Source organism: Podarcis tiliguerta (assembly GCF_965153285.1).
Source record: "Podarcis tiliguerta genome assembly, chromosome: 14".
Lineage (NCBI taxonomy): Eukaryota > Metazoa > Chordata > Lepidosauria > Squamata > Lacertidae > Podarcis > Podarcis tiliguerta.
The window spans coordinates 24,211,420-24,236,045 of NC_139547.1; the positions used below are offsets into that span (position 1 = coordinate 24,211,420).

Sequence of the window (24,626 nt, forward strand, 5' to 3'; positions counted from 1 at the left end):
TCCAAATCCATTGTGGGGGACTCTGGAAGGGAAAAGATTGCAATCCAAGAAGTCAGTCTCCAGTTCATATTGCAGAGCCTCTCTCCTGGAAGATGCTGGGAAAATGCCCACCTAATTTGGCAAGATTCTTGAATCCCAGCTGGACAGCAGCTCACTCGTGACCCTCGATGCTTGAACTACAGTATTGAATAGACCGATCCGCAAAGAAGCTTCTTGTCATTTTCTGAGAATAGGAAAATAGAAAGCTGGGCACTCAAAGCAGCAAATCATGCTTTTGCCAAGAAGGCGAGAGCACATGAGAGGGATTAGATCTCATATAACCCCTGTTCTAAAACAGCTCATTGGCTGCCATTTTGTTTCCAGGCCCAATATAGCCCTAATATCTTAGGCCCCAAATAACAGAGAGACTCCCTTTCCCCCTACAGACCAACTCCAGTGCTAAGACAAGCCCAGGGGACCCTATTGGTACTTCCACCATTCTCAGAAGCTCAGGGGTGGCACAGGAGAAGGTAGGGCCAGATTTAGGGTTGACGAGGCCCTAAGCTACTGAAGGTAATGGGGCCCTTTATATGTCCAGCTGTCCTTTGTCAACAACAAATTGCTGCTGTTTTTTGTGTTGAATATATGCTATATGGTAATTTATGGACCTAATAGGTATCTTAAGCCATTTGTAGAATGTAGGCACCCTATATATAGAAATGAGCAAATAAGTGATATTTTAGGGAGCAGGCTAGCAGGCAGGGCCCATTACTTACATCACAGGAACCTACACAGCACTAAACAATGTTGCCGTATGTAGGTTTTATTTTATTTGTTTTTTATCTTATATTTTGGAAATGTACATCCAGGTTTTTTCCCTTTAATTTTTTTTGTGGGGGCCGAAGAGTGTGGGGCGCTAAGCTATAGCTTGCTTAGCTTATACGTAAATCCAGCACTGGGAGAGGGTATTCTCTGTGGCAGCTCCTAAGCTAAGAAATTCACTCCACACACAGAGGTGAATCTAGCATCTTCACTATATAGCATCTGCCGAATGCTGGAGATGCACTTCTTTACTTTCGCTTTCAAAAGTAAAGGTGTACCCCTATTCTTGTGATTGTAATTGGCTTTCAATGTTGTATTTTAAATGGCTGTGACCTATCCTAGGACCTCGGGGTGAGTGGCAACTTAACAATAACATTGGGAGCAAGCAACATGAACCCTCACCTGTGGGAGATGCTGTAGCTTTAGATCTCTAGGTGCTGTGCTGAAATCTGCCTTCTGATTTCTTTGTTCTCCCTTTGGAGGGGGGACCCCATATTTCTGCTTTATTCTCAGAGCCCTTGTGAATTTCTTTAGAATTTCATTGGATGTGGCATATTGAGCTTACCTTATTCTTGCAAGGTGACCAAGGTTGGTATGTGTGTGCTTTTGCTTTCCAGTAAATCGTGTCCTTCATCATGGTGGGCACATGTTGCGGTGAGATCACCTAAACTGCCTCCTTGTTGTTGGGGCAGGACCTTTTGGATAGCCACAACATCCCATTGGTTGCCCATCAGTTGCTGGGGTAGAAATTTGGCCTATTGGGTCATCTATTGGCTACCGAGGGGCTATTTAAGCTGCTGCACATTCCTGGGAGCTTTATCTTTCTTACGACGTGCATCGGATCACCCGCCTTCCCTCCCTATATTTAGGGCTGTTCTGATGACCTTGCTATGCCTGTCTAGGGGTCATCTGTTTTTGGACCAGGGGCCTGGTAGGAATTTTGGCATTTGGCTGATTGGCTGTTGCTGTTTGGTTTTTGCCTACTGTGTAGCAAATCGTCACAACTTTGTAAGGTTGGCTGTTAGGCATTGTTTTGCGGAGGGGAAGTGGTTGGCTGTGCTTGCCCTTCCATCGCTGCTGCTAGAGAATTTTATTAAAGGAATCCGGGGGCTTGCCTTGCTTTTGTCCGAACCCTGTCACAGTGCTAGGGCCACACCAGAGCCCCTGGGAGCATCTGGGTTGAGCTGAGAGACCGAAGCTAGCTTTGTGCTCCCCCAGAATGCTTTCCCTTACTGACATATGGTGGTGCCCAGTGTCAGTCCTGTTCCTGCCACTGTGCAGGTTCAGGTATTCTGGAACCAATGCCTAAGCAACCACTCACATGCTGTAATCAATAAAGTTGTGGCCAAAATTAATGCCAAAAACCTTAAACTAAATTCTGTGTTTATTGTGTCTTTATTTTGTGGGTGGTTTGGGGGGGTCTTCACACGCAAACATTTCCTAGCACTCTTCAGCTCCCCTCAACTGCCGATGCTTCCTGATCTGAAAGCCTGTTTCTGCAAAGAAACAAGTAGAATTTTCTGAAAGGTTCCAGAGTTTTCCTTTATGTATGGGTGTAGCACTCTGGGCTTAATTGGCATCAGCTGGAAGGGCCAATAAGAAGAAGACTACTTGGCTTTGTTTTTGCAGATGCTTGATGTCTGACCGAAGAGTGCTGCCTGTGAATTCTGTTGAAGGGCTGTTGCTGTGATTTACAACGTGCTGTCGATAAGACTTCTGTTTGAAAGTATACTGTTAATTGTTGTTAATGTCAACAGTTGAAACCATTTCTTTTGCAACCATAATACTTGTACCCGGTCTGGGAATAAAATCTCTTGACTGAGACTTGAGTTTAGTGAGTCATCTTTAAAACAACTTTATTATTGTTCACCACTTCCATGCAAGAAAGCAGCTAAAGCAGTTTAAAAGAGGTTTTACCTACATACAGTATCTGCACAGCAAAAGTGTGTGTGGATGGTAACCTCTAATAATCCATTAAGGCTGAGTACTGCAAATGAGTAGGGAGGTGATTTGTTGAATGAATGAAAGGGCAATCATGAACAGCCCCCAGCTGCTTCAAAAATCTTACACCTCACCCGTGATAATTTCACTGAATTTTTCTCTCCTCTTACAGAATTTCTTTTCTCTGTATATATATTTATGGGATACATTTTCAGTGCTGTATTGTAGAAAGCAAATCTGTGGCTGTATCTCGGTTCAGCACACAGCCACTGAACACAGTATGCCTACATCATGCTAGTCCAGATCTTTTGGACTCTGCTTGGGGGGGAAACTTTTGATTCTGATTTGCCTTAGTATCTTCAGCTGCTATAAAAATCCATTAGATTCCGGCCCGACACCATTGCCTCACAGCCTCTGCTACCCTAGAGGCCTTTGACAAAGTTAATTTGAAATTACTGTAAAGGTAGAGCCTATTTTATGCCTTTGAAAGTTAAAATAGCCAGAGTCTGGTGTATCTCTAGAGAGGAAAAAAAGGGAAGGTGTCAGAACTCAGCTGGTAAATAAGATGTTACCGTGTGAAGCATGGGAGAAACAGAGTTCTTTTCCTTCTTTGTAAAGGCTCTACCTGTGTAACATGAAGGGGAGAATCGGTGACAGACACATTAAAACACCATTAAACTGTGAAATGGAACACAGTGTGAAAATAGATTTAACCTTCACAGCGTATCGATCTCTACCCTGTGCCGTGCCTAAGTTCTTGGACAACTGTTTTATAATAGGTTTTACTCATTTTCCTGTTGCTATTCCGACTTCCTCAGAGGAGTGTGTTATTTCTAAAAGATCCTGACAGCTAAGGCTGGGGAGGGGGAGAGAGAGAGGGAGAAAGCGAAGTTATTTTTTCAGCTACCCCTTTGCTTGGGAAGGTTGTAACCAAAAGTCATCCTTGCAAAAAGAAAGTACTCTGCCAAGATAGAATCTGGAAGGTTTCATAACTGAGCAGCTCCAGCCCGTATTGTTTCCTCCATCTTGACCCACTATGGAGAAAAAATTTCAGGGATTGCAGTTCCGCACCAAGATGACTTTGTGTTGTGTAACACAATTCAATCAATGTAAAGTGTGAGAAAAGTGGGCAATTATTAGCCAGTCACTAATGCTTGTTTTCTGGGCAAGGTGATGGAGAGACTAGTGTGGTGCAACTAGAGTTGTTCTTGGAAAATACTTATATTCTCAACCCATTTCAGTTTGGCTTCAGGTGCTAATTGGCATTGGTCAACTTTATGAGTAACCTTTATTATGTTAGGGATGGGGGACTGCAACCATGTTGCTATAACTTGATTTCTCAGTGGCTTTTTATACCATCAACCATGGACTGGTGCTTCGTGATGGGAATTGATGGCGCTGTGCTCCAGGGCTTCCACTCCTACCAGCAGGGGCACTATCTAGAGGGGGGCCGAGGGGCCAGAGCCACCCCCCATATTTTCATGAAGAGGGCTGGGTCCCTCCCCCAAAATTCTGTGGCAGTCCTCTAAAGGATGTGCCAGGATGAAGCATCTTTGCCTTGCTGCATCACTCTGACAATCCCCAGAGCGATTCCCTGAAAGGCATGCTTGTGATCTCTGCTGGGGATGCACAGGGTGAAGCATCTTCACCTCGCATGTCCCTTTCACAAGGTAAGGTGGATGGCAGTGGGTGGGTGGGGGATGGTGGGCCGAGTAGGCCTGGCTGGACTGGGGGGGCTATCGCATGTGTGACATCATGCATGTGCAACGCGCGCACACACACCCCGAAAAAAATGTTGGTTGCAACTCAGTGTGCCTACCAGCAAGACCATTCACAGGGAGTAGCATTGGGTGCCTGCCTGCTAGATTTCTGACATTTGCACTCTGGAGTCCCTTTGGTACCATCCTGCCTGTTTGTGCTCCTGTCTCAGTGCTGTCTATGCTGGCATGACCATAGAATGGAAGATGGCAGGATCCCCAAGGTCATGCTCTACAGGGAGATGGCTTCAGGAACCAGACCTACTGACAGACCAACTCTGCATGATAAAAGATGTATGCAATCGTGACAGGAGGGCTGGCAACATCAGCCACGCTGTGTGGGAATCCCTTGCAGAGAACCGCAGTGCCTGAATAATAATAATAATAATAATAATAATAATAATAATAAGGTAAAGGACCCCTGGGCTGTTAAGTCCAGTCAAAGACTATGGGGTTGCGGCGCTCATCTCGCTTTCAGGCTGAGAGATCCAACGTTAGTCTGCAGACTGCTTTCCAGAACATGAGGCCAGCATGACTAAACTGCTTCTGGTGCAACGGATCACTGTGACGGAAACCAGAGCGCACGGAAATGCCATTTACCTTCCCACTGCAGCAGTACCTATTTATCTACTTGCACTGGTGTGCTTTTGAACTGCTAAGTTGGCAGGAGTTGGGACAGAGCAACGGGAGCTCACCCTGCTGTGGGGATTTGAACCACCGACCTTCTGATCGGCAAGCCCAAGAGGCTCAGTGGTTTAGACCACAGCGCCTCTCACATCCCTTACTTGGCCCAGTAGCAGATTGACAGCCACTTCAAATCCCACATGCAAGATGGTCTGTGCTGCTAGTCATTTGCCCCCACGATCAACCTAGCCACCAGCCGCAGCCTCAGGAGTCAACCTCAGAGGTATCCTCACATAGTGTGCATTGCTGTTAATCCAACCTCCACAGCCCTGACCAGCCCACACCTGCCTTTTTATTGAAAACTAGCCTAGGGGTTGGACTGGGTGTCAGATTCCTTCTGCTTGGCCTCGTTTATCCCCTTTTAGAAGACTGTTGGTGGGAGGTAAAGGTAAAGACTTAACCCTGGATGGTTAAGTCCAGTCAAAGGTGACTATGGGGTTGTGGCGCTCATCTCGCTTTCAGGCCAAGGGAGCCAGTGTTTGTCCACAGACAGATTTCTGGGTCATGTGGCCAGCAGGCCTAAACCACTTCTGGTGCAACAGAACAGCATGATGGAAACCAGAGCGCACGAAAATGCCGTTTACCTTCCCGCCACAGCAGTATCTATTTATCTACTTGCACTGGTGTGCTTTTGAACTGCTAAGTTGGCAGGGGCTGAGACAGAGCAACAGGAACTCACCCTGTCATGCAGATTCATGACCGAGGAGGAATGGCCACTGGGAGGAGCGCAGAGAGACAGGGAACTGTGCTGCATCTGTAGCCATACAGCCAGACGCCTTCATCTGCAACAAAACATGTCTCTCCCCAGGGGTGCAAACTTGAATATAATATTGGGAGGGGCAGGTAAGGCCCGCCCCATATAATCAATCATAAGACATGGTACACACACCATTTGAATGGCAATGACCATCAACTTGGGGGGGGGGCGGTCCATTCAACTATTTTATTGGGCAAGGGTGTCTCTCCCGTATTGGTCTGTACAGCCACAGCAGGTGGTGTAACCTTCCAATAGTTTGACCTCAGCTGGCAGACAGATGCCAACAACAACAACAACTTGAAGTAATTGGGAGTGCACATTAAATTTGGAGCAAAGTGTTGCCAGTATGCTGAGGACACTCAACTCGACTTCTCTGTAGCAAGCATTTGATGATGGTGAATTAAATTTCTCTAGTGCCCTCCATCCACAGATGATTTTTGCAATAATTAATAGGATTGTGTTGCTAATTTCCCCTTTATTTTATGGTTTTTGTGGCTTTATGGTGTTATGTATTTTTGTACTGCCATGGTATGAGTTGATAGGTAAGATATAAATTAATAAATTAACATTAATAAATTAATATAAATAGACCACAACTACCTATTGGGTGTATAAGGGATAAGGTGGTCTCTCAGGTAACCTGGCCTTATATGTTAGTACCAACACCTAGAACTTGTTCCAGTAGCAGATTGGCAGCCTTTGCAAATCCTGCAAGCTAGATGCCATGTGGGGGTATTATTATTATTATTATTATTATTATTAAAATTGGTATACCACCGTATACCTGCAGGTCTCAGGGAGGTTACAACATAAAAACACAATATAAAAACACAAAGTACATAATCAAAATAAAAACAAATACAACCGCCAATAACCTCCCCTAACACATTTTAAATGGGCATTAGATGTCAATCAGCTAAAGGCCTGGTTAAAGAGGAACATTTTTGCCTTGCAGCTAAAGATGTATATTGAAGGTGCTTAGTGAACCTCCATGGAGAACATCCCATAAACAGGGAGCCACTGCAGAAAAGGCCTGTTCTGTAGATATGGTAGAAGGGACTGTAAGCAAGGCTGATTAGAGGAGCTTCTGAGGGGACAAAGGAAGGAGGTGGAGCTTTCAATGAGTGGGGCTGTGGTGGGCATGGCTTGACAGAGTGGGAATTATGGCATCTTCAATTTTAGGAGACAGCAGCCACCACTGTTGACTTTATAATCTATTCCCATCTTTTTTCACTGGACTGCACTTCGCCCCATCCTGGGCAAGAAAATGCCCAGGGCCTAGGATATCATAGGCAAAAAATCGCTACCAAGAACTAAAGGAGAGGATTTTTTCCCCCCTAAAGGACCATTGAAAATGGATAAACAATTAAAAATGTATTGAAAGTAGAAAGTGGGGGGGAAGAAAAAGAGAAATAATTTCTAATTAATTCTAGTGCCCTGCGCAACCCCAGTCTATTTGTAATCCTACAGGGAACATCTTTATTGATCTGGGGGACGTTGCTGCAGACTTCTGATGCTTATCTCAGCATAAAAATAGGCTCTCGTGATGAGCAGTGATTTAATTACATGACAATCACCGTTAACAGTGCATGGCGAAGACCCCCCTCCCCCCCCAAAAAAAATATGCAGAGGAAGACTGGCAGTGATAAATGTGAGCCGATGGCTTTGACTTTCAGTAAAGTCATCCACTGCCAGGAATGGTAGGAAACAACCCCCCCCCTCCCTTCTTCCTTTTCCACCTCACTCACCCCGCCCCCCAGTCTTTTCTGTTTCTTAGAAAGCAGCTTGCTCTGTTTGAGATGTGCCCAAGGGATCTTAAGACATATTGGTGGGTGGGATAAGAGAGAGAAAGTGGAAGAAGGGGAGAGGATTATGATCAAAGCAAGGCTTAAACCGTATGACAGTTGAACTTGCCACCGTGTGATGCCTCTGAGGACATTGCTGTTTCGTTGCACAGGTGCTCTTTGGGAAAATTTGCTGGGGAAAAAATGTTTCCCGCAGTTTAGTACATTTTAAAAGTGTGCTTGGAGAGCAGATTTAGGCTTCTCAAAACTTGTCACCTGGGATGTCACCATCATACTTCTCACAGCATAGCCTTCCAAACCATGATAAGCAAATTTAGCAGTAGCCATTCAAATTTCAGATATTTCTTTCTGCTTTTTCAAATTTTCACTGCTTCTGTTTCAGTACCTTTCCTTCAATGTTGTCAGCTGCATGTTATGTGAGAGCACAATGCATCGTGGGATTTGTAGTCCCGGTTGTTGCCATTCTGGTGATGTTTATCACGGGCTGCATAGTTGTACAAATGTATCCGTAGTATGGCATGGTGCTTGCAGTATTTATCTCTGCACAACATTATGGGATTTGAAGAGATGCCAAAATACCAACATTTTCACATCAAAGCTTTGCAAGGACACAGATATCGCAAGAATGTATGATCGTCACGAAAAGAAGAAGAAAAAACCATTGTGTTGCAGGTGGAACACTCCACTGATTTGTCAAAAAAATTGGCAGACTTTTAATATGGATGCCACAGTTTTTGAGCAGGATTCAGAAGTACTGAACTGCAGTAGAAATCCACAAAAATTGCCAATGGCAATTCTTTCAAATACGTGAAGAATTATTACCATGGCTGGGTCTTCCCTTGTTGGACGTTTCTGTGCAACTCATCTTTTATAAGATGGGTATGCATGATTTAAGACTGATAAGAGTTAGGGACCTCCACATTCTTGGAGTATCCCTGTCCATTTAACCCACCAGCTTACTTTTCTGTCTCCTTGATGTTTAGACTGACAAGTCTTAGGTTACATCCTGTTTGCAACTCCCTCATTCTCATGCTGCTTTGGGATTTTTCAAAATGAATTTTCTTTTCTTGAAAAACAAATAAACACTGCCCTTCAATTGGTGCCCCCAGTCTGACAAAGCCCATATTTCCCCATGCATATTCTCTCTATGAGGATTATTACATTTGTTTTACCATCACATTACATTTCAGTAGGCTTCTCCATTCACTTCAGTGGGATACAAATGGAGAACGGTCCTCTACTGAAGTCAATGGGTAAGCCATACATATTCTGCTTCTCCCCCATAAGGCACTACTGGATCAGATTGCAAATGAACACAGCTATAGAGGCAAACACACAAATACACACATCTTGGCTGGATTTGGATGAAATAAAACCCTTAACTCATGCAAAAAGAAGAAGATGACCCTTTACTTTGAAATAAAATATATTCCTCGTTGATATTTATTGTGCCATCAAAATGCTTTCTGTATATAAAAAAAGGAATCTCCCATAAACCAAACCCACAGAAAGCTGCTCAAAGTAACTGGATACATCTGATGGAAAGCAAGTGGTCTCCAACTGCTGCTCTGCTGCTCTGCTGCTCCAGAGAAGCGGACACGGAGCAATGGATCCAAACTACAAGAAAGAAGATTCCACCTAAACATTAGGAAGAACTTCCTGACAGTAAGAGCTGTTCGACAGTGGAATTTGCTGCCAAGGAGTGTGGTGGAGTCTCCTTCTTTGGAGGTCTTTAAGCAGAGGCTTGACAACCATATGTCAGGAGTGCTCTGATGGTGTTTCCTGCTTGGCAGGGGGTTGGACTCGATGGCCCTTGTGGTCTCTTCCAACTCTATGATTCTATGATTCTATTAACTGATCTGGTATGAATTTTCATGGCATGCATTATGCATGTGGGTCTAGGAAGAACAAATGGATATCAAGACCCAGGATATTTCTATCCAAGGCAAAAATGTTCTCAGATATGGATTTGGAGCCCTGCTGTCTTTGTAACACGCCCCCCAGCTTTCAGTGAACCAGTCTTGGATCAACTGAAGGAACTCAATCATCCTCTGCTAAGAAACTTTCCAGAGTTGTCCTCAACCCAATGTGATGTTTCTTCACCTGCTTCACTCTGATGCTTCACAGGAACTTAAGGATGTAAGAATTGGCTTGCAGGATCAGAGAAAGACCCATTTAGGCCAGTATTCCAAAGCTAGTCAAGGAGAAACCCACATTGGAATCTCACATATTCGGCATAAAGGATATTACATTCCACACTTGCCGTCTCATGTAAGAAAGCATAAATCTGTCAATCCTGGTTTTCTTGCTTTAACCATCTTATATTCTACTTCCCACATTTCAGCAGCAATTTGTAATTTTAGAAAACCCTTATTCACCAGTGTTTCTCCTAATATATACACATACACATTTTTCTATGCAGCTTTGACAAATATACACAGGTTCCCAAACAATTTCCCCCAGTATAAGGCATTTTGTATATTATTTTCATTAATATATGCACTCGTGTGCCCACCTTCCCCTAATGTATGCATTTTGTATTCAGAGAAATGCAAATTCTGAAAGCTGCCTGTGTTTCAGTATGTATATTGTTTTAGAAAGTGCACATTAGGTAGGTTCACCTTTAATTGCAAACGGAATCCATTCCTCCCCCCATCCCCACCAGAGTTCTTTGTTTTTTAAATAATAACTTTTTAAAAAGTTATGTTCCCTCTTGCCTTTCCTCTTGAAGGATAAGGCTTGCCTGGGAACTCAATCATTATAGCCTTTTCATATACAAAGCAAGAACTATTCTTCTAGATTTGCCTTCCTCAACCACACTCCTCAATTACTGGACTACAACTCCCATTGTCCTTGGGCAATTCTAGCAGGGGTTGTAGTCTAACAACACCTGGGACCCATCCTAGAGTGGAAAAGGCTGCTCTTGGGAACCAGCAATTGGGAACCTTCAGCCTATGAGCCTAATTAAGCCCAGCAGGGGGTCCTAATTCACCCACAATGTTTTTTTTCTCCAACCATGGTCACCTCTCTTACACCTAATGTCTTATGATCAGGTTTCGGTCAGGTAAAGATTTTGCTTTCTACCAAAAACAGGGCTTGGCAGCACTGCTGATCCACTGACTGCCAGTGGTTGCAAAGCCCTGTGCCTTTACCCATGTGATTTAAAGACAAACTGCATGGGCTAAGGAAGTAGGGTTTGCAGTCTAATCAGTGGTCCTTACAGAGCTCTGCCAATCAGCTGGTCATCAGTGCCTTTGCCCATGCAGCTTGACAATGGAAGCACTTCACCCAACATCATGGTGATTGGCAGGTTCTGCAGCCATGCCCACCTGTCAAAATGATCTGTGGGTGTCGAGTGACCTGAGAATCCAGCCCACTAGCTGGAAAAGTATCACCGTCTCCACTCTTGACCAATGCGTGGCATCAAAGGAATAACTAAAATACATTCAGGGGATTTGATGAACACACACAACTCTGGATTCCACAACCATGTCTTCTGCTTTTCTGGCATAATTTCCCCTGTTTGCAAGACAGACTAGAACTCAAAAGTCACTTCAGTCCTCTAAATGCAACTAGCAATGTATAATGTAACACAACCACCATCCAGATTGCACATTTTAAAAATAGCTCATTTAAAAAATAAAAAAAAATCACAGGCATTTTTGTTATAGCATTTCCTTTGGCGTGATGCAAATCAATGCATATAAGGTTATAAAAAATACTTTGCATATGTAGTGTTGGCAAGTCTTTAGATGAAGGTGTGGAGGGAAGGGACAAAGAGTTTGATAAGATGGAATTTTAGAAGGTAAAATCGGAAATCCATAGGGTCCAGAGAAGATTTGGTTCTGGTATTCCCGTTGAGTGGCTGATGAAGGAAGTCTGTTGCCAGCAAAAGACTCCTCCCAAGAACAGCAGCAGGTACAAACAGTTTATAATGAATAAACATCAGCAGCAACTGCTGGGTGAGAAAAAATCGAGACTGCTACAGCACTAAGCAATTTCTCGTAATTATGATAGAACAATTTTTCAAACTGTACATTGCTTATAGCCGAAGTTGGGCATCAAAGACTCACTAATTGAGAGTTGAATACCATCTACACACTGTCATTTGGCCTAACAATGACTCTTTTCTTCTGTCTCGATGCCAATCTGCTGGATATGTTTTAAAAAGTAAAGTAACCCAGAACATTTCATATCAGCTTTGTTGATCTGCTGTGCGAAGCAAAAAGAGAGAGATTGTTTTTCTATGATACAAAAATCAGAGGAAGTCCCTTGTATGGTTTCGACTCCAAAATCCACACTGAAAGCCATTCCAGCTTCTCCAGTTCTCATTTGGTTCTTACAGGGGCATATCAATGTGCTTGGGAAAAGAGTCAGATACACAGGATATATCTATATAGGTTGATGCATGTCTTGCAGATGAAACATCTTGGACACAAGGCAGGGACCACAGCACTGGACTGATCAGGAGAGGGCAGGGAAGATCCTGCATGTACATTTGCAATGGAGTGTGTCTGTCTGTGTGTGTGTGTGTGTGTGTGTGCGCGCGCATGACGCATTCCAAGCTTCATATCCTACAGAGCACTCCGTTTCTTCCTAATGGGACTAGAGCCACTGTATGGTTTCAATTCTGCACGTTGCACCTGTAAAAACAAACAGACGTCACGTTTGCAACAAGGTAACCCAAGCTCACTACGCTGTGCATTAATGGCTCCCCAAGGAAAAGTCGAGGGAAAAACTAAGGAAGGTTCAAAAGTAATGAATCATTTTCTAAACACAGTAACATGGGGGATTAATTGCAGGAAGGATTTGAGAAGTCATGCATCATTTCTTGAAAACCAAAATATTAAAACCAGATTTTTTTTTCCTAATGAGATGCAACTGAGCGGGAGGCGGGGAGAGGGGTCTTCCACCTGACTTTGGCATTTGGCAGAAAGGGCCTCATTCCATTTTATTTTTAGTTCTCTTTCATGGAGTTTGATAAAGGAATGGGACCCCCTCCCACCATGTCATGTGGCAAGTGTATAATTCTTTCAGAATTTGGAGCACATAGTGTCTACATTTGTTTACAATACTCAACATAGTGTCTACAATTATCATTTCTTATTTGCTTCCATCCATTATGGAGAAACAGCTGTATTCAGAGCAGTGCTAAGGGAAGTGTTCCATCAACACAAGGAATTATTGCTGTGCAATGGAACTTTCTTCCCGTCTCCTTCCCCTGTATGCCCCCTAAATCTGTTCTAGGGTTCCACCAGCCCCCAAAGCAGATTTGGGGATGATGCAGGGCAGACATGTGGGGGTGCAAAGTGGGATACATTAGTGCTAGTGATAATCTTGCAAAGTGGGATACATTAGTGCTAGTGATAATCTTGCACCCGCACATATTCAACAATAACATACTCAACAATAAAGGAAGCCCAAAGCAAGATGTCTGAACAAAACCTTATTTCATTAAATGCAAGCCACAAGGTCACTAATACAAGTTAGTTTTGGTTTGACACAGTAAAGCCAAACTTTATCTAAACTTAGATGTTCCCGGTCCTGTTGACCCTTTGTGACTGAACCTTCTTCACTCTGACAGATTGACTTGTGTACAGAATCTCTCTTTCAAAGCATACAACCATTCTCTTTAAATTTTGAATTTAATTAAGCAAATTAATTAATATACCGCCCTATACCTGGAGGTCTCACCTTGCAAAATGGTTGTTCCCAAACCCAGTTGGACCTGAGTCTATGCATATTTAGCTTCATGAATTTCATGAAGTGGTCCTCTGTGTACAAAACCTCCTCCAAAAATAAGCGTATTCGCATTTAAATTAAAGTGTCATGAGACTCTCTGTCTTATGCTTCAGCGACAGACTTACACAGCTACTCATCTAGAATTTATCCAGGTCAAAATACAATAATGACATCTTCCTCTCTCCAGCTCCACACTTTTAAAAAAAAAAAAATCGAAAACAGAACCACCACCGAATGTTCTGTTTGTGGAAGGATTAGGAAATGTATGCAACAATTCTAGATAACAACAACAACAACAACAACAACAATAAGTCGCCCATCTGGCTGGGTTTCTCCAGCCACTTTGGGTGGCTCCCAACAGAGTATTAAAAACACGATTAAGCATCAAACATTAAAAACTTCCCTAAACAGGGCTGCCTTCAGATGTCTTCTAAAAGGTAGGCAATGGTAAACTGTCTGCCTCTGTTAGGGTGCTTCCAGATGACCTGTTTATTGAATATTCATTTTGATGTGTTGGTAGGGAGTTTAGATGTTGCTGCATCAGGGCAAAAGTTATCACACACTTGCCAGTGCATTTCCCCATCCTAATTGCAAGAAGTCCAAGCTTTGGGGGATATGGGTAGATAAAGGGGCCTGGAGGGCCACATTCGTCCCCTGGGTCTGAGGTTCACTGCCCTGCTCAAAGGCCACCAAGGATAAGAGAAGCCACTCAAGCAAAATTCATAAATGCAAAACCTGAAATGCAACCTAAACAGAAAAACAGGAAAGCAACTTATTTCTGTATATAAATATTAATGCATGCCGCCAGTACAAATCCTGCATCTTCTACAAGAAAGAATTGGTGCAGACAGCGAGAGCAGAAAATACACTTAAGCTTAATGACTTTGTAGACTGGGCAGAAGCAAACAGAGATAAACTGGGATTCTGTCTGCCCAGAGGGTTTCCTCTAATGACTAGCCTGTTGGACCTTGATGCTTCTGGTCAAGAGCTGTTCGTCAAATGGCATAAAAGGATGTCAAGTTCACATGCCTTTTAAAACAAACCAGGAGCCAGAGATGTTTTGCTGCTTAAAGCAGAACTTAAACAGCGTCTAAGGGTCAATACTGTTGTAAAGTCTTGCTGTACCATTCAGACACCAGTTCAGGGCTGCCCTGCCCATGACACAGAGTGAGGCAGGAGCTTCGAGAGTGGGAAGCCCAAACGAAATAATGTTAAAATCAGAGCAAAGGTGGCTGGGAGAAGTGGGTCTGTCACCGTTTTAGAAAGAGAGCGCTTTGGGGGATACAATTCCTTTCCATTCGGGTTTTCATCCCTCCCTTTTCCTGTGTCCGCCTCCTCCTTTCCCTTCCCACCCTGGTTTATGGTTTCTTCAGATGCCTTATCTCCTCTAGCCCAAATGCCCCTTCCGTGTGTTCCTCCAGCGCTGCACCTGGTGGCTCTTTGGGCTGGTGTCTCTGTTGGACGCAGCCATTCATTACTTACCCTTTGAACATCAGATGGCACCCTGGAGAGGAAGTCGAGCAACTCATTATTGTCAATGGCATAAGGGTTTCTAAGCTTCTTGGTAAATTTATTTATCCCTGCGAATGGAAACACCAACATAAAACATGGTTTTGTTTTTGTTTGTTTTTAAAAAGGCGGTGATAAAACAGACACATCACACTATAGAAAAGGCCTTACTTGCTCAAGCAGGAAAGGGAGGAGGAGTTTAACAAGAAAAAATTAGTGCGAAAATACAGACAAGCCAGACACGTGTTGCTGTCATGTGGAATCATTCACAAACATCTTTCCTTAAAGGAAGTGGTGGGAGGTTTATTACAAAGCAAGCCAGCTTGTCTCGGCAATGAAAAGTCCCATTGTTCAAAATAAAGGGGGGGAGCAGAAAAGCAAGAACAGCCATCACTCAGAACTTAAGGGTGGCATTTCTGGCTACATTTTGGCCTTGGGGAGGGGATGACCCATTGCAAAATATACCAAGTTGTGAGTGTCCCCTTCCATTCTGTGCATTCTCATTAGGGAGAGTGACAATTTAAATTCATGGGCCATTCCTAATTGACAAGGCTAGGGATGGGAGACAGGAATTCAGTTTGATTCACATTTTTAATGCAGACCTACCTAATTTGCAATGTCCAAAGCAATATATGAATTGAAATACAGTTATCCTCCAATATTCACACATCTCTGAATTTGTGATGGGGTTTTCTAACCCAAATAAGGTATACAAAACCACATATATACAAGGGGAAACTGCACAAAACTGCCTATTTCAGTGACAACATACAGAGCTACAATTTCCAGAGTGGTTTAACAAGCAGTCCCTCTTTCCATGGAACTCTGGGAAGAGTAGGTCTGTGAGGGGAATAAAGGCCTCCTACCAACTCACAGCACCCTTAAAAAACTACAGCTCCCAGAGCTGAAGGGGGGGCAATGACTCTTCAGAGTGGTACCACAGTGTTTTATTTATTTATTTATTATCATAATTTTTATTGAGTTTTCCATATTTCATTTCGGTTCAATACACATATTCACAACTTATATTATTTGCTCAAAATGAGCTTTGACTTCCTTCCGTACCATAGTGCTTTAAATGTACGATGACCAACTTACCCCAGATTAAAACGATGTACCTTAGTGGTATGTAATACAGGGTGATCATGACTACTGCAAGGACTAAACAGGCCAGGCTAGAGAGGAAAGGAACTGTCCAGTTGAATGTGCTGTGGAAAAACAGGAAAAATCAAGAAGAGAGAAGTTTGTTGTTTCGTGTTCACAGATATTTCACATTTTGCAAATGCAGCCATGACTCGAATGGTATTCCATTCAACAAGAGAATGCCACTGGAATGCAAAAGTGAAGGCTACATGTTCTGACTTTCATTTCCTTGGAAACCAATGAGATATACAGCTGAATCGCACATGTTAGAGCTTTGCTCAATGACGTGCAGATGTGAACAGGCCATTACAGATAACAGCACCACATGCAGACTCAAACACAAGGCCAGTTCACACATTTGGGCTAAATTTAGTTGTTATAGCTGCAGCTAAGGCAAGTCCCTGCCATCTCCAGGTACGGCCTAGTAAACAAGCATGAAGTAACACCTTCACTTTCCTAGGAAAAGTGGCATCTTCATGTGCACCTCCAATGTTATCTCTCCCCCACCCCAAGCAGTCTAATTGTGTACTCATCAAAGCGTGAGCACTTTTGTATTCACACAACTCTGATGGAGATGAGTTCTCCATTGGCTTCTGCAGGGACCAATCTACCACCGGTAGTGAAAACTGCTGCTAGGAGGGCAAACCCATTCCTTACAATGAATTTTATTAGAGGAAGTGACCCTTTGTTTCCACCACACAATAGCAGCTAAGTCAAAAAGCCCTGCTGCAAATTGAAGGAGACCCTGCTTCTATCAGTTTCCATGAGAGTTGCTTTGATGTATGGCACTTGGTCTGGGGGTACAAGCACAATCAAGGCTTTATAAGGGGGGACAGATAAATTTATGGAGCCATGATAGGAATATGCTAGCTTTAGTGTCATGGGACGGGGCTGCCTCTGAATAACAGTGGCTGGGAATTGTAAGAGGGGAGCTCTTGTGCTCAGGTTCTGTTTGTGAGCTTCCCATTGGGGCATCTGGTAGGCCACTGAGAGAACAGGATGCTGGACTATATGGGTTATTGGCCTGACCCAGTAGCCCTCCAGATACAGTTGGGGTCTAGCTCCCCTTAGCCCCTGCCAGTATGGCCAACAATCAGTGATGATGGGAGTTGTAGTTCAGCAACAGCCTGGAGAGAGGTGTATCTTGGGGAGAGTGAATCTCCTAGGGAGAGTCCCAAGAGCCAGACAGGGATGCAATGTAAACATCTTCAAAGCCTGATGTTGGTGCAATCAGATGTGCTGAAATGGAGGAGCACCAATTGAGTCATGAAGAACACTTTGTCTTTATTGATTTCTTTTTTTGTTTAAGGAAGTATGGTGGGGGCCTGAGAGGAAATAATGCCTCTCTCAGCTTCAATGAAGGCTTTACAATTTGAATTAAAGCAGGGGGTAAAGCGTACTTGCCCACAAACACATGGAAAATATTTTTAAGTCTGCCAACCCCAACAGAACAGAGCTATTTAAAGATCCCTTTGATAGGAAGGGTTATGCAGATGGAAGCGCTTATCCAAACCGTCATGACACTCGCTAAAACCACACTGGTGGACTTCTCCCCCTTCCCTCTCAGTCCCTAGCAACTTTAATATTGAGTTACAATGGGATTCCTGGAGGATTAGAGATGGCAGCCATATTAATGCCCCAGTGAGTTCTTAGGGATCATTGTAATCAAAATGAATATGGGTCACCCGGCGTCCCAAGCCTTCCTGCCATCCAGCTGCAAGGAGAACACAGCCCTCTGTTCACAGGCAAGGCCATCCCTTGGCCATTTCCCGCACAGCTGGGACAGATGTTGCAGAATAACAACACACATGGATCTGTTGCATTTTTAGACCCCACACGGCTGTTCTTTTAAAGAGCGGAACTGTTGACAAGCCTCAATTTGTGTGTTTCAAAGAGGAAGGTCACACAGTTGTGCCAGTGCATGAGAGAGAGAGAAGATGTAATCACTCTTTGCTTCTTGGGGGATAAGCCATGCCAGAGAGTGGCCCAGTGTATATTACACAGTTTTGCCACTGAGGCTAAGTAGGACTGGAAGCTGAAAGTTGGAAGGATGACAGCCTGAGTGGGAACCACACGTAAGATGTTCTGAGATCCTTGGAAAATATGTGGGATGGTACATATGTAAAGAATTAAAACAGGGGTGGACAACATGTAGCCCTCCAAATATGGTTGGAGTCTAACTCCCATCAGCCCCATCCAGTAATGCCAATGGTCAGGGATGATGGGAGTTGTAGTCCAGCAACATCTGAAGACCCCAGGTTCCTCATCCCTGGATTAAAGCAAATTAGTAGGTGTAACTAAAAGGCAACCAAGGTTGCAGGCATTTCACTCTTCCTCCCAACTTGATGGTCACCAACTTAGAAGGCTTTAAAAGAAGATAAGACAAATTCATGGAGGATAAGGCTATGCATAGCTACTAGGCATGATTGCTATGTTCTGCCTCTGCTGTTGGAGGAAGCATGCCTTTGATTACAAGTTGCTGGCTGGAAATCACAAGTGGAGAGAGCATGCTATTGCACTTAAGTCCTGCTTGTGGGTTTCCCAGAGGCATATGGTTTGTCACTATGCAAACAGAATGCTGGACTTGATAGGCTGGGCATTTGGCTCGAGTCAGCAGGACTCTTCTTCTGTTTCCCATTTCCAGTAGGGCTCAGTAGTTTAATAGTAACACAGAAACACAAGGGAAGGTCAGAGGGATGTCACTGTTAGGAACCAGGCCTGTGCGGGTGTGAGAAAGCATTTCAGAAGCACAAGACAATAATTTGGTCTCAGTTCATCTGAACTATCCTGAAATCAGTCTAAGGAACTCCGCCCTGTCTTAGTTTCCCAAATACAGTGGTACCTTGGATTACATACGCTTCAGGTTACAGACTCTGCTAACCCAGAAATAGTACCTTGGGTTAAGAACTTTGCTTCAGGATGAGAACAGAAATTGTGTGGCAGGAGGCCCCATTAGCTAAAGTGGTGCTTCAGGTTAAGAACAGTGTCAGGTTAAGAACGGACCTCCGGAACGAATTAAGTACGTAACCAGAGGTAGCACTGTAAAGCCTTTAGTTGCTTCTGGGTCAGGCTATTTTTACAGAGGATGAGATGGATGAGATTTGCAGAGCTAAGGTAGTGCTAGTGAACACACACAACATACTTACTCAGATCAGCTGCCCCTATTGATAGTGATGGGGCAAGGAAGGCAATGTTGGAGCTTACTGCTATATCATTTTGTACTCCTCTGCTGGAGGCAAGGGAGAGAGAAGTAGTTTTGGAAAATCCATGAGCACAGGTCTCAAAACGGTTTCCAGAGAGGCTGGAAACAATGTCCAGAGATAAACCAAATGTTATGTACTGAGTTGAATAGGATCCAGACTGCAGCAGTCTGATTGGTCCTAGAACAATAGGATCCATAATGCAGCCGTCTGATTGGTCCTAGAACAATAGGATTCAGAATGCAGCAGTCTGATTGGTCCTAGAACAATGCAGCAGTATGACTGGTTGGCAGGAACCACCCAATCATGCTCCAGATAGAAGTGAATCCACAATTGGCTTACAGTAGAATTCCGGAATTAGCCAATCATGTGCAGCCCATTGTGTAAATAATGTATATAAAGCAGATACTTTGAGGGGACATTCATTCCTTCCTTCTCAACACTATGAGCTGAATAAAGAGCATGAAATCACTTTGCGACTCTGAGTATATTTCACCAAAGCATGCTTTTTCAGAAGCTTCCATGCATAATTTGCATGAAAGAGACCGAAAGAGAAATGAATGAATTGTTACAACGATGGGTGTCGTCACCAGTGAACTGAAAACACAGTGTAATAAATGAGCTTTCTGCCATTTAAGATTTGCTTCCAGCACTTCCCATTTCAATCTTTTGTTTTCAGTGATGGCATTCAGAAACATTTCAGAGCATGGGAGCAACACTTTCACTTACTTCTTTATCCTCTCTGCAAAAGACGCGATTTCCTCCAAAAGTGTTTGGACTGTTATAACAATGTCTTGAACCATGTGGATTCTTTCTATCAAGCCTTTTTTATCAGATTCCTGGGAGGATTAAGGAAAATAAAGGCAAGGGGGTGGGGGAGAGAAGAAAAACACAAATGCATAAGGTTTGTATGTCCTAAAATTGTCCCAGACAATGTGGGTTGTAAGAAGATTATTGTAAGATGTTTGGTAATATCTTTCAGCACAGCAAAGTTTGAAATTCAGGCGCTCAAACCGTCTGGAGAGGTAACCTGGAAACCTATGGTATTCATTATGAATATTCTATTTCAAGACTTAAAACAACAGAAACCTACACTTCTGCTTTTAGCACTTTGGTGGAAGGTTCCTTCAGGTCACTTGAAAGTTCTTGGAACTGCAAAGCTGCTTATAAGAGAGGCAAAATATAGCACAGAAAGAGATGTTTTCAGAAATCCATATCCTTTGAAACAGGCTCCCCCAACTTTGGGCCCCTCTAGATGTTTTGAACTACAACTTCCATCAGCAACAGTCCACACAGCCATATCACCGAGGATGGAAATAAACCAAGGATTGGCAATATGGTGTCCTCTACATGTGGCAGGCCACAATTCCCATCAGCTGCAGCTAGTCAGAGACGATGGGAATTGTCACCCAGGACACAACACTGGCTACCTCAAAACTATACACTACAAGGCAAACACAGGCTGCTTATCCATGTGTTTTCCCCATAAGACCATCCTAGCAGATGGATGGGGATGCTTAACCCTCCCAATCACTCTTTGTTCCCTATGAATGCTTCCCTCCCCAGATGTTATCTCTGTACACACAGGTTTGGGCACATGTGTTTGCCAGCATGTAGTTCCATGTAGCCTTCTCCTGCCTTGGCACAGGTCACAGCACACTGCTTCCAAGGAGGAACAGTGAAGGCTATGCTTAGAAATCAAGCAGGGTGACCCAGTGCTTTGCCTGGCTCTCTCTAACTTCTGGCCAATTCTTCATGGCCACAGAATTTAAAACACACACACACACACACACACACACACACAAACATACACACACACAATACCAAGATATTCTAGGGCAAGCCTGTTCTTGCAACATGGAACTGTGAAGAATATCATCTGGCAGCTGGATATGCATCCTGCTGACTTTGTTTACACATCTTAGATTGTGCTACAAAAATGTGGTGATGACACACTTTAGCAAACACAACATTAAATCTTCTTGTTGCAGACTATCTGGACTGCCTGCGACTCAAGAGATCAAGTTAAAATAAAGTCACCGATTTATGCTGAAGGACATCCTAAGAGTCATATGGGGGTCCGTATCTATATTAATAGCCATATGAATCTGCATCTATCTCTGTCAATCTGTATATAACATAGCAAGGGCTAAGAAATCCAGTGAACATGTGAGTGGACTGCTGGTTAATCTGGGTTAGCATCTGGCCTAAACTATAATTTATCACAGTGATGGGAAACTACTATATTCTTACATGACCACTCTGCTCTCCTAGTAGAGGCCTAGGGCGGAGATTTCCAAACTGTGTGTTGCAACACATTAGTGTGTTGGCTGCAGTGTGTAGGTGTGTCGCGTGAATGCTCTCCGTGCTTCTCCTGGTGCTGGAAAGGGGTTAGTTTAACTTCTGGTATGCTAATAAAACAGAATTATTGTGTCAAGAAATGATGCCTGTCTAAAAAGTGTGTCACCAACATGAAAAGTTTGGAAAGCTCTGGTCTAGGGGCTAGAAATAAGCTGCAAGACTGAAGATCTGTCTCCCATACACTTTTAAAATTGGACACAAGCCTCATATTTGCACATGATTAGGCAGGGGAAAGTTTAAGCCTATGGATCTGACTGTCTTTTCTTGGATCAGACTGCATTTTATTTATTTACCTAAGCATTTATAATTTGCACTTTCATGCAAGTATAACAAGGCGGTATACAACATAGATTATACCGTTCTTAAAAAGAAAAAGAATATTGCAAAGGCAAAATTATAGTTTTCAGAGAAGTTCTAAAAGAAGACATGGATGGATCCTGCCCAGTGTCTATGGGTAGGGACTTCTACAGGGCAGGGCCTGCCACACTTGGTTCCTAACAAAGGTTGACTGGGGTGTAGAGGTGTAGGAAACCACAAGAAGTGCCTCATCAGAGGAAATCAGTGATTGAAGTGGAGCATAAGGAATTATAAGTTCCTTCAGACACTTTGGGTCCAACTTGTTTAGAGCTTTGTGAATTAACACAAGAACCTTGAACCAGACCCAATAGCAAATCGGCAAACAGTGCAGCTGTGTCAACAGCGGAGTAGCCCATTGTCAGTAACCTGCCCCTTTGAGCAGTCTGTCTACTGCGTTCTGCACTAGTTGAAGCTTCTGGACTAGATACCAGGGCAGCTTCACACAACGTACATTTTGGTAAGAGTCCCGAGGCTGCATTGTATTGAACAATCCATTTCACTCCAGTTGTTCTGCATTCCACTTCTTTTGGTGAATATTATTATTTTGATTGCAACTTCTTTGGCAACGTGGTCCTCTTAAGCCAATTTCTAACTGGCTCACTGAAGAAACACACACAGATGGGCACCAGTGACTTGATACTCTGAGCTCAGAAGCCTTTGTTTAAAATTAAGGCGAAAATTCCCTGCCTGTATGACAAATCTGTCCTCTCAACCTTTCCTTCTCATCCTGAACTAAGCAGAGGGAGACCCCTTTTTCTTCACAGCCCCTTTCTTACTTCAACTGTTTCTCACCCGGCTGTGCTACTCGGTGTAGAATAAAAGCAGCCCTCTTCCTCTGGGAAAGCATTAAAACCATCAAAACGAATTTACAACTGAGAATTAATTACATGATCAGTGTGTTGCTTAAAATCTTCCCTGCATATTCTGAGCTAAGAAAAGACCTTGCTTCTCCATTAATTGCTTAAGCAAAACTACAAAAGAGGGTCTTGGTGAAGATTAAGCATGTCAGAGAAAAAGAACTAAGGGAGGGGTGGAGGAAAGTTGAACAGAGTCGGAATTTAAAGGCTTTTGTGTCTGAGTAATTCACCTCAGCTTGAACTTGGAAAATGAATAAGATGTGTAGCACTTGCCCAAGGGAGGCCAAAATGTTCAACATCTAACGTTTGTCAAGCACCCATCACCCCAATGGCTTACAATGAACACACTGGGTGTTCACTCCAAGAGGCCAAGGTTTTGTGACATTGTGCAACAGTGTGTCCCACTTTCATCACCTCTGACCCTAGAGACAGGGTTATGCACATTGCCTGCAAAGCTGTCTAAAAATATATTTAATAAATAAAATGAGCCTCTGCAGAGCTAGCCCCCTGGAGAACAGGAAGCAGAGAAAATTGGGGTTATCTGTACAGGCTCCACCAGGAAAACAGGATGGATCAAAGACTTTGGTGAGAGGGTTAATTGGGCCTATGGCTGGACAGCCATACTGAGAGTAGCTTCCAAACAACTCAAGTTGGAGTGTAGGGCACAATGGTAGTTTTAACAGATTTCAATATTTGGTAGTTGTTGTTTTGGTAAAGAAAAAGTTATGCTACAGCCAGGGATCATTCAATACAAGGTGTATCTCGGTGACATCATAAACACAGTTTCTCAAGTCTCAATTAAAGAAAATTCCACTTGATTCCACTTGATGTAGATGAAAGATCAAGACAACCACCAGCAATGCAAGGCTAAGTTGGCCACACCCACCAAGAAAAGTATAGGTTGTATCCAGCTAAATTTTACTCAGAATAGACCCAATGAAATTAGTGGGCTAAGTGAGTTATGTCCTTCAATACCAGTGGGTCTACAACCCAATGCCTTTTGAATTTAGATCCAAAAGCTTCTGGAGCTGATTTTACAGTATCAGGTGGTTTTGTGGTCGAGTCTCCTGAAGACAGGCAAATTTAAGATCGGGAAAATGAGAAATGACACTAAAATGCAATTTGCTGCTTTATATAGGATGGGCGAAAACTCAGCACTGTCCTCCAGCTGAGGGGCAGTCCTATCCCCTTTTGGGAAGTCAAAGCTAAGAAGTTATTCTGGTTTTGTAAGTGGAGCTGGACTGTGGGTTGGCGTTCCCTTGCCCATATCCCCAGGAAATTTGGATGAAGCTCAAGCGAATTAGATGACAGGTTGAAAACTGATCAATGCAATCAGGTTTTTAATGTGCGAGTGGCACTGTGGGTTAAACCACAGAGCCTAGGACTTGCCGATCAGAAGGTCGGCGGTTCGAATCCCTGCAGCGGGGTGAGCTCCTGTTCCTCGGTCCCTGCTCCTGCCAACCTAGCAGTTTGAAAGCACGTCAAAGTGCAAGTAGATAAATAGGTACTACTCTGGCAGGAAGGTAAATGGCGTTTCCGTGCACTGCTCTGGTTTGCCAGAAGCGGCTTAGTCATGCTGGCCACATGACCCAGAAGCTGTGCATCGGTTCCTTTGGCCAATAAAGCGAGATGAGCACCGCAACCCCAGAGTCAGCCACGACTGGACCTAATGGTCAGGCGCCCCTTTACCTTTACCTTTACTATCCTGAACA

The 24,626-nt window shown here is 43.5% G+C and overlaps 1 protein-coding gene across 6 annotated transcripts in view; it reads right to left on the reverse strand.

The window, feature by feature from the left end:
* Positions 1-9,135: 9,135 nt before the first annotated feature.
* Positions 9,136-24,626, reverse strand: part of MCTP2 (multiple C2 and transmembrane domain containing 2) — a 113,472-nt gene continuing 97,981 nt past the window's right edge. For all 6 annotated transcript variants that reach the window (XM_083411947.1, XM_083411948.1, XM_083411952.1 and 3 more), the window contains 5 exons: positions 20,069-20,178; positions 16,095-16,204; positions 14,970-15,067; positions 9,601-12,388; positions 9,136-9,311 (listed from right to left, as the gene is read on the reverse strand). In XM_083411947.1, the coding sequence (XP_083268073.1) occupies positions 12,320-12,388; positions 14,970-15,067; positions 16,095-16,204; positions 20,069-20,178 (387 nt within the window). In that variant the 3' untranslated portion in view covers positions 9,136-9,311; positions 9,601-12,319. The remainder of the gene's footprint in view (positions 9,312-9,600; positions 12,389-14,969; positions 15,068-16,094; positions 16,205-20,068; positions 20,179-24,626) is intronic.